The sequence below is a fragment of the Lithobates pipiens genome, unplaced genomic scaffold, assembly GCF_037356315.1.
Source record: "Lithobates pipiens isolate NorthernLeopardFrog02 unplaced genomic scaffold, aLitPip1_a1.2 Scaffold_13, whole genome shotgun sequence".
In the NCBI taxonomy this organism is placed as follows: domain Eukaryota; kingdom Metazoa; phylum Chordata; class Amphibia; order Anura; family Ranidae; genus Lithobates; species Lithobates pipiens.
In genome coordinates this window covers 417,993,748-418,005,907 of record NW_027507718.1, presented here as the reverse complement: position 1 = coordinate 418,005,907, position 12,160 = coordinate 417,993,748, and the positions used below count along the sequence as shown (strand labels likewise).

At 48.3% G+C, this 12,160-nt stretch overlaps 1 protein-coding gene across 6 annotated transcripts in view; it reads right to left on the bottom strand.

Moving 5' to 3' along the window:
* ATP8A1 (ATPase phospholipid transporting 8A1) overlaps positions 1–12,160 on the bottom strand; it is a 376,828-nt gene that overhangs the window by 108,681 nt on the left and 255,987 nt on the right. For all 6 annotated transcript variants that reach the window (XM_077477552.1, XM_077477551.1, XM_077477556.1 and 3 more), the window contains one exon: positions 9,519–9,601. In XM_077477552.1, the coding sequence (XP_077333678.1) occupies positions 9,519–9,601 (83 nt within the window). The remainder of the gene's footprint in view (positions 1–9,518; positions 9,602–12,160) is intronic.

Here is a 12,160-nt window from a genome sequence, read left to right as displayed (position 1 = left end):
GGCCGCACACCTGGAGCCATGGTCAAGCTCAGTGGTGAGTATGGGGACCCACAACCCCTCCTACCCTGTGCCTTTATAACAAATACTGTGCTTTATTGCCAAACATATATTTTTTTCATCCTAGGTACATTGCTACACACATCCACCTCCAAAGAGCGAGCTGGATCTCATGAAACTAGTTGGGTAGTATGATGCCCGTGGGCTCTTCCGGGGTTAAATTGGAGGTCAGGCATGGCTTGGATTTCATTTCACTCTTCACTGAGGACACACACAGCTGTGGAGATTGCCTGCTGTGTCTCATTACTTTTATACTTAGGATATTCACCATACTCAGGTACTTACTATAGTCACCTTTTTGATATGTGCTATATTTAGGCACACTTGCATATCTTACACATTGTTTCTTTTTGGAGCACTTATTTTTATTTATTTTTTGGATATCACAGATTCTTTCACACAAGTCCACCTCCTTTTCCTCTCTCTTTCTCATCTTGTCACCTGCTAGTATCCCCCTGCTATCCTATGTTTTCCACCATCTCCATGCCCTTACCATCCTTGACCCAGGCCTTTTACTTAGATATACATATCTTTATGCCAATACTCATTGGTTCTACTTTACTACTCTAGATGCCTGATAAGTTGAAGGCTGGCCGCAGGCCAGCCTGTATTTGTAGGAGGAGCCTGAGAGGGCTATTTAAGCCTCCTCCTCTGTCAGGGCCAGTGTCATTAGGGTTTCTGAGTGGGCGGCAGCAGAAGGAGAGCCTGTCTGGGGGATTGGCGGTTCTGGGTTGGAGCGACGCCCCCCCCCCCCCCCCCGGTTTCACCGCGTTCGCCTGGGTGGAGGTCGCTCTGCCGTCTGCGGGGTCTAATTGCAGCCCTTGTTCCTGCAGCATGGTTGGTGGTGGGGGGCCGACAGTCCAGCCATCCTTCACCACCCTCCGCTCCCTCTGAATAGCATGCCGCCCGCCCGCGTTCATGCCGGGGGGGGGGGGAGCAGGGATGCAGCTGTCCCTGCCCGCCCACTCCTCATGCTCCTAGCTCCCCAGGGAGCCGACCGCCAAACCCGCGTGGCGGCCGGCTGATTCTCCCTGTGTGGGGGGGAGGGGGCGATCAACCGCCACTGGTTACGCTACCATACACGGCCGTAACCAGGGGCTGCTAGAGCCCGCCTGGTGTTCGGCGGCCGCTTTATCCTCTCTCCCCTTGTTCATGTGGCGGCGGGGGAGGGGGTGATTGGCTGCCACTGGCTCTGCTCTCCATTGCTAAAGAGCCTATGTCTTGGTTGGCCGCCCGCCGGCTCCCCTTGGTCCCATGTGCTCGGCGCTGCCGATTCACCTGGCGGGGGAGGGGGGGAGGTGGTCGGCCGCCGCGGCTCCCCCTCCCCCTCGCTTGTGCGGAGTGTCGGCTGGTTCTGAGGGGGGGCGGGGGTGTTCGGCCGCCCGGCGGTTCCTCTCTCCCCGTGCGCTCTGGCTGCCTGCTCGGCTGGACCTGCGCTCAGACTGTGAAGGACTGGAAAAAAAAAAAAAAAAAAAAAACGCACTCCTGGTGGGTCTCGGACATGTGTCTCCTGGTGAGGGGAGGTGGAGATAGTCGGCCTCCCCCTCTTCCCTCGCAGGTACGGAGCACCCGCCGTTTCTCCTCGTGGGGGGGGGAGGGGGAGATAATCGGCCGTGCTGGCTCCCCCTCCCCCCCTCGCGTGTGCTGTGTTCCGCCGATTCTCCTGGTGGGGGGGAGGTAATTGGCCGCGCCGACTCCCCCTCCCCCCGCATGTGCTGTGTTCCGCCGATTCTCCTGGTGGGGGGAGGTAATCGGCCGCGCCGACTCCCCCTCCCCCCGCATGTGCTGTGTTCCGCTGATTCTTCTGGTGGGGGAGGGGGAGGTAATCGGCCGCGCCGGCTCCCCCTCCCCCCCTCGCATGTGCTGTGTTCCGCCAATTATCCTGGTGGGGGGGAGGGGGAGGTAATCGGCCGCACCGGCTCCCCCTCCCCCCCCTCGCATGTGCTGTGTTCCGCCGATTCTCCTGGTGGGGGGGAGGGGAGGTAATCGGCCGCGCCACCCCCCCTCACATATGCAGTGTACCCGCCGGTTATCCTGGCGGGGGGAGGGGAGGGTATTCGGCTGCGCTCCCCCCCCCCTGCATTTTTCATGCAGTAAAGTTTTGGAGCACAACTGAGATTAAAGCTATACTGTACATAGATAAGTGCTTTCAAAGAGCTCCACGTGTTGGGTCCCCCCCCCCCGAGCTCCACGTGTTGGGTCCCCCCCCCCGAGCTCCACGTGTTGGGTCCCCCCCCCCCCGAGCTCCACGTGTTGGGTCCCCCCCCCCCCCCCCCGAGCTCCACGTGTTGGGTCCCCCCCCCGAGCTCCACGTGGTGGGCCTCCTGAGCTCCACGTGTTGGGTCCCCCCCCGAGCTCTACGTGTTGGGTCCCCCCCCCCCGAGCTCCACGTGGTGGGCCTCCTGAGCTCCACGGGTTGGGTCTCCCCCCCCCCCCAAGCTCCACGTGGTGGGCCTCCTGAGCGCCACGTGTTGGGTCCCCCCCCCTCTGAGCTCCACGTGGTGGGCCTCCTGAGCTCCACGTGGTGGGTCGTCCTCCCCCCGCCTGTGCTTCACGTGGTGGGCATCCCGAGCTACACGTGGTTGGTCCCCCCCCCTCCTGAGCTCCACCTGGTGGGCCTCCTGAGCTCCACGTGGTGGGCACCCCCCCTATGCTCCATGTGGTGGGTTTCCTCCCCCCACCCGCCTGAGCTCCACGTGGCGGGTCTCCCCACCCGCCTGAGCTCCACGTGGCGGGTCTCCCCACCCGCCTGAGCTTCACATGGCGGGTCTCCCCACCCGCCTGAGCTCCACGTGACATTTCTGTCACAGCGCTCAGTCTAGCATTTCTGTCTCGGCGTTTCTGTCCAGCATTTCTGTCGCAGCGTTTCTGTCTCAGCGTTGCTTTCTCAAGCGTTTCTGTGCGGCTTTTCCGTCACAGCGTTTCTGTGCGGCTTTTCCGTCACAGCGTTCTGTGCGGCTTTTCCGTCACAGCGTTCTGTGCTGCAGTTCCATCACGGCGTGCAGTGCAGCTTTATTGTCACGGCGTGCTGTGCAGCATTACTGTCATAGCGGTCTGTCCAGTTTTTCAGTCATAGCGTTTCTGTCCAGCATGTCTGGCATAGCGTTTCTGCCCCTGGTTGCCTGTCGTAGCGTTCTGCCCCGGCATGTCTGTCGTAGCGTTCTGCCCCGGCATGTCTGTCGTAGCGTTCTGCCCCGGCATGTCTGTCGTAGCGTTCTGCCCCGGCATGTCTGTCGTAGCGTTCTGCCCCAGGACTGCTGTCATAGCGTTCTGCCCCTGGACTGCTGTTATAGTTTTTTGACCCTGGACTGCTGTGAACCAGGATTTCTGTCATGGCGTTTCTGATCCAGAATTTCCGTCATGGCGTTCTGAACCAGGATTTCTGCCTTTGCATTCAGTCTCAGCGTGTTTTTCGGGCTTTGCATTTCTGGCCAGAATTCTGCTGTTGCGTCAATGTCGCAGTTTTTCTGTTATAGCATTTCTGGCCCAGGATTTCTGGAATTTAATTTATGCCTCAGCGTTTCAGTTTTGGTTGTTGCTGTCATTGCGTTTTGCCTCTGTTTCTGTCACTACGTTTCTGCTTCAGCGGTTAGTTTCAGCGTTTTCTGTCATGGTGTTTTTCATCATGGCATGTTGTGTTTCTGTCTCAGCGTTTTCTGTCTCAGCGTTTTCTGTCTCAGCGTTTTCTGTCTCAGCGTTTTCTGTCTCAGCGTTTTCTGTCTCAGCGTTTTCTGTCTCAGCGTTTTCTGTCTCAGCGTTTTCTGTCTCAGCGTTTTCTGTCTCAGCGTTTTCTGTCTCAGCGTTTTCTGTCTCAGCGTTTTCTGTCTCAGCGTTTTCTGTCTCAGCGTTTTCTGTCTCAGCGTTTTCTGTCTCAGCGTTTTCTGTCTCAGCGTTTTCTGTCTCAGCGTTTTCTGTCTCAGCGTTTTCTGTCTCAACATTTTCTGTCTCAACATTTTCTGTCTTTGTGTTGCTGCCAGCATGCCTGTCATGGTATTTCAGACTTGGTATTCAGTCTCAGAGTTTCTCAGAGGGGCGTTGTTCACTCATGGCATACTCTGGTAGTCGTTCGTCCTTGTTGATTGCCATGTCCCATTGTGTCTGTGTCATGTTTGTACCTGGGTCAGGTAGCTAGGGCTCACACGTCAGGATCTGTCACGTCTATAGATCCATACGGGCTGAGGTTTTCGTTTATTAATTGATTGTTGTCCTCAATCTTCTCGCCCGTATACCATACGTCATACGTTGCATGTTCATTCACCACATCTATACGACTACCCACCACGGCCTGTGGGTACACTAGCCCTGAGTTTTCAGGTAATTGCCTGTCTCTGCACTGCAGGTCACTCGGGCTCACTTACCACTTACATGTTGGGTGGGGGGGGGGGGGCGGGGGTCCGTCCGTCAGGTTCTTTTAAGTGCAGTGGTCTTGACTTTTCTGCTCATGTTTCATTCTTAGTTAGGCAGCGGGTATTGTTGTTCTCATGTCTGGTTGTCTGTCATTTCTCTAGTTTGTGTGTCAGGTTGGGCCGTCTTGGCATCCATACTGATATCATCCATGCTTGCTATCACTTCCTTCAGCTCGGCCGTTGTTAGGGGCTAGTGGATTGGTGCTGATGTCTTTTCACCACTGGGCTCACCCTTGGGTCAGAAGCAGTCAATAATTTTTTCCTTCAGTTGATGTCCTGTTTTGTTGAGGCCCTGGTTACTGCCCAGGGATGTATAATCTCTCTCAGGGCGTTTGTTAAGCCACGTCCCCATGACGGTCCTTGGGGGCTAGGTTGGGCAGATGTCACAATGGTTTGGATGCCACTCTTGGCTCTGATCTTGTTTGAACTATTGCCTGGAGTTCCATTTAAGGACATCAGTCCAGTCGTCTTTTCCGATCCCCGGCTTGTTCCAAGTAGGGGGGGCTTGGGTATGTCTATTATGCCATGGGGACCATTTCCCCAGGAGGGAGTTTGGCCCTCCTTGGTTCAGGTTTCTGTCCCAGCTGTTGGGTTCAGGCTGTAGCATGACCCGATCGTATCCGGTGGGACCTGGGTCCTGTGGCCGGTTTGATTTCTCCAGGTTAACAGTATTATTGCCATGGTGCATGGGCCTTATCCACATACTCCATCACATCCATCAGGTTTCCAGCTTTCGCACTCCTGCTAGTGGTCTTTTTGCCACTCACCCTCTTGGGGGGGTATGTCTCTGGGCTATTTCATTGGGGTAGTTCATCATCTTTTGCAGGGGTTTCCTCGGGCCAGGCCTTGGTCCTTTCCCCTCGCGTATCCTCTCATTTCACAAGCAGTTCATTCTCGGGTCTGGGTGTCACGGGCATCCGGCTCAATTCAATCTTTCAGGGGATGTTCAGTTGGGTTTAGGGTAGTGTCACAGGTCCATTAGGGGGTTCCTTCTCGTCGCCAAGGCAGGAGTCGGTGTGTTCTTCTGCCATTGCGAACCCTTTCCTGTTACTTGCTGGATACGTACTGCTGCCGTCCGGGAGTACACCTTTATCCTTGATGGTTCATTACCTTCCCTTCTTCACCTAAATTTTGTGTCTTTTGCCCTCTTCTCAGGCATACTGACCAGCTAGGCCAAGGCACACCTCAGGCCTTGGTTCTTAGGAGTATCGCTTTTCCCGCTTGAAGACTCTGACTACAAGTTGAAGGCTGGCCGCAGGCCAGCCTGTATTTGTAGGAGGAGCCTGAGAGGGCTATTTAAGCCTCCTCCTCTGTCAGGGCCAGTGTCATTAGGGTTTCTGAGTTCCCACCCACCCGTTCCCCAGTTTCATACATTCTCATAGTATTTTGTTCTTATTCTTACATTCAGGGTATGCCCTCTTCTCAGGCATACTGACCAGCTAGGCCAAGGCACACCTCAGGCCTTGGTTCTTAGGAGTATCGCTTTTCCCGCTTGAAGACTCTGACTACAAACATATTTATAGCTCATACTCTTTCTGGACTAACAAGGTTTCTAGGGATACATCACTACACACACATATTCACAATTGCAGTTCACCACTTTCCTTGCCTATTTTGTCCCCTGTCAGTATCCCTCTGCTATCCTACATCTCTAGCCATCTTCATGTCCCTGCCACCTTGGGCCCAGGCCTTTCATTCATGCATACATATCTTTATGCTAATACTTATTGATTCTACTTTACTACTTTAGATGCCTGACAAACATACTTATGTTAACAGCCTATACTTTTTATGGACTAACGAGGTCTCTAGGGATACATCACTACACCTATGCCATGCCTGCTCTCCGTTTGGCCCCCTGGTGGGGTCCCGTCTGACTCCGCCCCCTCAGCTCCCTGGGGAGGCACCTGCTGCCGCCATCTTGAGGCCGCAAACCTGGAGCCATGGTCAAGCTTAGTGGTGAGTATGGGGACCCACAACCCCTCCTACCCTGTGCCTTTATAACCAATACTGTGCTATACTGCCAAACATATATATTTTTTTCATCCTAGGTACATTATTACACACATCCACCCCTGAAAAGCGAGCTGGATCTTGTGAAACTAGTCGGGTAGTATGATGCCCGTGTATTATGACTACTACTACATTTATGCACCAATATTCCTTGTTTATGTATCTTATGTATTCAGTGTCAGTTTACACATTTCTTTGGGCCATCTACCACGGGAACCCCTAGACGGAGAAGAGATCAAGGTAACGGTAAGCCCAATCAAACCAGCAGGTCCTTCGGGGATGAGTCCTACACATGTAAACAATTGTACTTGAATAAACCATATACTATATTTACTACCGTTATGTTTACTGGCGGAAACGGTACCCACTTCATCTAAAGTCCCAGGGCGAATTCTTTGTTTTTATATGTTATAGGGATGGAAGTGTGTCACTGGGGACACCAGACCTTTTCCTTTTCTTTATATTGGTGGGGGGAAAAAAGGACATACATTTTGTTTTGGTACAGCATCGCACGACCAAGCAATTGTCCATTAAGTGCCATGTAGCAAAAAATGGCCTGTCATTATGAGAGCAAATCCTTCTAGGGCTGAAGATCTACTATTTTAAAATTGTAATCTCTGCTTGGACTTGCTAAAAGGGTAGCTGTTTTCAAATACCTTAAATCTAGCCAACATTCTGAACCACACTCTATGCCAATTATATCCCAATTATATATGTCTTATATGATTTGGCACAGGAGCCTCAGCCCATACCAAAAAGCACTCCAGTCGTCTTCTCTTCCAGTCTGCATCATGGCACAGTACTGTATATATTTCATAATGGAAAAGCCATCTCCCTTCAAGCCTCACCTACAGACTGAGTAAAGTGGTACCCGGGTGCCACCTGACATAGGCCATGGCTTGACCCGAGGCAGGTGCAAAGATTAGCATTGGGAGGGAAAGGGAATCAGTAATGATGAAAAAAAAAAAAAAAAAAAAAATGCATCTAAAAGTATATTTAACCTTTAAAAAAAAAAAAAAAAAAAAAAACATGTTCATTGAAAATTATTGGTCTAGAAGCCATTTTGTAATTATATTATATTACAAACGACCTCCCTATCAATCTGGTGATTTGCCAACAATGTCAAAAAATTCCAATGTCCCCTTCTTGCAATATACCAGCCTATCTGTATGCTGCATGGGTACAGAACTCTCTAGAAACCACATCTCCTGCTTTCCCCAGAGGTCTTAGAAAAAAAAAAATAGTTACTGGCATACTCTGCAATAGGATTTTTTTTTAGATACTCCCAAGGCTTATTCATGTCTAGAGGCAAGCAGAGACTGGAGCTTTTCTCATTACAACACTGAGGTTTATTATGATCAGGTAACTATGATGAAAGCAGATCCTCTCAATCAAAATTCAGCTCGAGACAGAACATGGTGAGGCTAACCACACTTTCTACAAAACATGTCCCCTGAGCCTGGCTGGGTATTAACACGCAAAAGTGACATTTATATCTGACAACCGGGTTTGTTATTGATTATGGGTTCTCCGTTGCATCTAAACAATTAGGACCTATGCATGAACAATTTTCTACATTATCATTATACAGATCAGGTCTGTGCAAGAAAATGCTGCTACAATGCAAAAACATCTACACTCGTTCTATTAAAAGCAACGTCAATACCGATGAACGACATTTTTTCTTAACCGGTGCATACTTGGGAGTGCTTTGTGATGGGTGCTCTAATATTCTGTACATACAAAAGAGTACATTAAAGAGGAACTGCAGTCTGCTCACAAAATTTGTAATAAAAACATCTTTGCCATTCTGAAGCTTCCCTCCAACCACTTTGCAGATTATTTTATATATACTGCGATTCTGTACTTGCCAAATATGCTGCAGAAACCTCCCACCACCAAGTCTGGCTGCAACCATTTTAACTGTGGGCAGCTGAAGCTGCTGCCGGTTCACTTCCTGGATTTACACAGACACACGTCCAGCCCTGCAGCTCTCATTGGCCCTCTCACAATTCATCCCACCTCCCTTTCTGGCAAACAGAGAGCTGTGCATGATGTCATAAGCCTAGGCTTTTTTACCAGACAAGAAACAGGAAGTGGGCTGTATAAGGTATTTATTAGCAGAAAAAAAATGTTTTACTATCCAAAGTTAAAACAAGGACAGAAGATTTAATAGATGAAAAGATGAAAAAATTACTGAAGGTCCGCTTTACTAAAATTAAAAAACACGGACAGTGCACCAGGTGAGCAGAGAGTGTATTGTTCTTCGAGTGATTGTAAACGATCACCTTGTAAAAGAACCCAGTTTAAAATAGAAATTAAAGTCAAAATATTTGTGTATAGATTTAAAAAAAAACACATGATAAACACCTTTATTTTCCTTTTTTTTTTTATAAGTGATCACATTTCCTCTGTTCTCAGCTGCATAAGAGCTGGGGTAGGAGAAGCAACAGCACACTGAGCTTCCCAGCGAAAGGCTGTGCAGGGGGTGGGCATGTCAGGACAAGTCTGATCATTGAAGGAGAGCAGACTTAGGCTGGATTCACATCTATGCATTTTGCCAATTTGCACTACAGAACGTGTTCCATAGGAAACCATGTTAAATGGACTGTAGTGCAAATTTTCAAAATGCAAAGAGCACTAAAATGCATAGATGTGAATACAGCCTAAGTTCCCAGCATATCGATATAGAACTGACCATGCTGTGTTCTCCTGCTGAGTGTGGTCAGTTTTTAATAGGAAAGCAGAGGGACTGGCAGGAACACCAGGGATTTCACACAAAGGAAGCAACACAAAGAACAGGATACTTTCTCATACAAGTACATGGTACAGCAGCACATATCGGGAATATGAAGTGTTGGGGTAACACACACTTTAACTTTACTCTTATTGCACATAAAACAGGAAAGGGTGTCACATGGTTATAGTTAGTGTGTTTGATGGATTTAAAATCTACATTCTGCTTTTCAATGTCAAAAACTACTTAAAAACAAAAAAAAAAGAAAAATAAAAAAAATTAAATAATAACCTTGCCATACTTACTGACTCTATAATGACAGAATTCGGAGTTCTTCCAGTAAATACAAAACGTAGTTGTTTTGCGGCTCGCACAAGGGCCCCTTCATCTATAAAACAGGAAATTAGAACAGGTGTTAGATGAAAGATAAGACGCTCCACCTATAACGGATCAAAGTACAATAAATCAGTGGCGGAAAATCTCAGACTGTCCAATCGTTTTTGATATGGATATGCAATCGGCTCTCAGTTTTCAAATCAGACATGGATTTGTGGAAAGGTCATTTAGGCTGAGGTTTCAACATTTTGAGGATGGCAGAGGATTGATCAATTTTATTATTTCAAAATGTTTCCTTAGTACATTGAATGTAGAAAAAAATAAAAAATCACATTTGTGGTATACAAAACTGCATGGTAACAAAGATCTGTGGTTACAGCAATGGTGCAACATGGTAAATAACTGAAAATCAGTCTACCATAGCATTACATACACAAGGAATTTGGAGAAAAGGTTAAAGGCTGAAGTCTCTCTTGATTTGCGTGATGGTGTATAGATTACAGTTCAGCTGCAGTGTATGAGATCTTATTCACTTGGGCTTTTTTGCCTGGGCAGTGGACACCCACGGCGAGAACGAGCGGATTCTTGTGGCTGGAATCACAGCTGCGGCCGCTCAGTCTGTAGAAAGCAATGACAGGATCTGCAGCTGTCTGACTGCTTTTTGCATGTATCCACAAGCTGCTTGTGGCTAGGGACAAATTACTAACTATGGGGACAATCAGTCTGCCCCAGGGGCCAGTCATCTGTCCATAGCCACAGGTAACCACTGGATATGTGGATACAAGAGTATAGCAGTGGACAGTTACGGCTTTTGTCATTGCCATTGAACCACCCGTCTGCTGATTTTTGATGCAGGAATCTTCTGTCCAGATGAAAAAGCCCACGTGAATGAGGTTTAAGACCCCCTACCTACTGATGCGCTATTAAAAAAAAAAAAAAAAAAAAAAAAAAACCGCCTAGTCACCTGTCACTCCAATGGGAAAAGCCCGGAAAGGCATCCCCCAAAAAAGTCACTGGGCCTAACGATGTTTTTTTTATGGAGATATTACATATATTAGAGCTGCACAATTCTGGCTAAAATGAGAAGCGAAATTTTGCTTAGAAGAAAAATCATGATTCTCAAGCCTTAACATAATCTTTCACATTAAAGAATTGGGCTAACTTTACTGTTTCATTATTTTTTTATTAATTGAAGTGTATTTTTCCCCAAAAAATGTGTTTGAAAGACCACTGTGTGAATCGAGATTGTGATCTTTTAATGATTGTGCAGCTCTAATTATATATATATATATATATATATATATATATATATATATATATATATATATATATATATATATATATATATATATATATATATATATATATATACATATAAAAATATTTATTTTTTTGGCCGAGGTATTAGAGGTCTAAACAGACCCCCCCCCCCATATCTCTTTTTTGAGACAGAGAAAGGGACTGAAGATAGTCCATTTCTCTGCACCACTTTACATGAATGAAATAAGGAATCTGTATAGATTCCTCATTCGTTCATAAACTGACAGTCTGATACATCGTAACACTCGCTCTTTACTATGTATCAGCTGTCAGTGGACATATAGGCGCGATCTGTAGTGATCGCAGAATATGCCCGCTGTACTACGGGGGGGCTGGTAAACACATTTACCAAGCCCCCCCCACCTGCAAAACTCACCACCCCCCCCCCCCCCCAGTGCTCTCAGCATGACAGATCGACAGAGTTCAGTGCAGCCAGCAGCTGAAAGCAGCGGAAGGGGAAGGAGGGATGCCACTCGGAGCGGCAATGAATTGGGGGCCGGTACGGGGGGTGATCTGACAGGCGGGGGGACACAGATCCCAAGCCCCATGCAGCACCCATATCCGACGGGAGGGCCAGAGGAGGGACGCCGGCTCATAGTAGCTGCAGGGGATCCAGTTTGCAGGGGTCAGATTGAGTGTGGAGGGGGGTGAAGAAGGGGGATAAAGGGAAAGGAAAAAGAGTGGGGGGGGGGGGGGGGAGTAGTTTTAGGTGGAAGGAAGTGGCGGCACAAGTGGGAGGTGGTCATATTTGAGGTTAATAATGCTGATCAGCAGGTTGTAATCCGCTGATCAGAGTTATAGAATTGTTCAGCAGAGTCTGCTGAACAATTCTGATATAAGTTTATTGTCATTGAAGTGACTAAAAGCTTATAGGAGAGGGAGAAATTAGATCCGTACAACATACAAACCTGACCACCTGCAGGCACTTCTGTAGGTTTGTATGGCATATGGACCTGGCAGTGAAAGGGTTAAAGGTGGATTTCACATGAATTGGAGGTATTGGATATTCTGGCATTATCGGGAAAACAAATCCCTAAAAAAATTCCTGGACAAAGTGACTTATGATTTTAGTACAGAACATATTGTTGCAAAAAACACTTTCACTGGGTATTTAACCCCTTGTGCCTGAGATTTGGGCATTTCTATGCTGGAGAAAGCCACAGGTGCACCATCCAGCTCCACTTAGAGCAAACAGTAATAGTCTAAGAGCCGGTTCACACAGGGGCGACTCGTCAGGCGACGTAACTGCCTGACAAGTCGCGTCCCGTTCTGTGCAATAGAACAGTTCTAA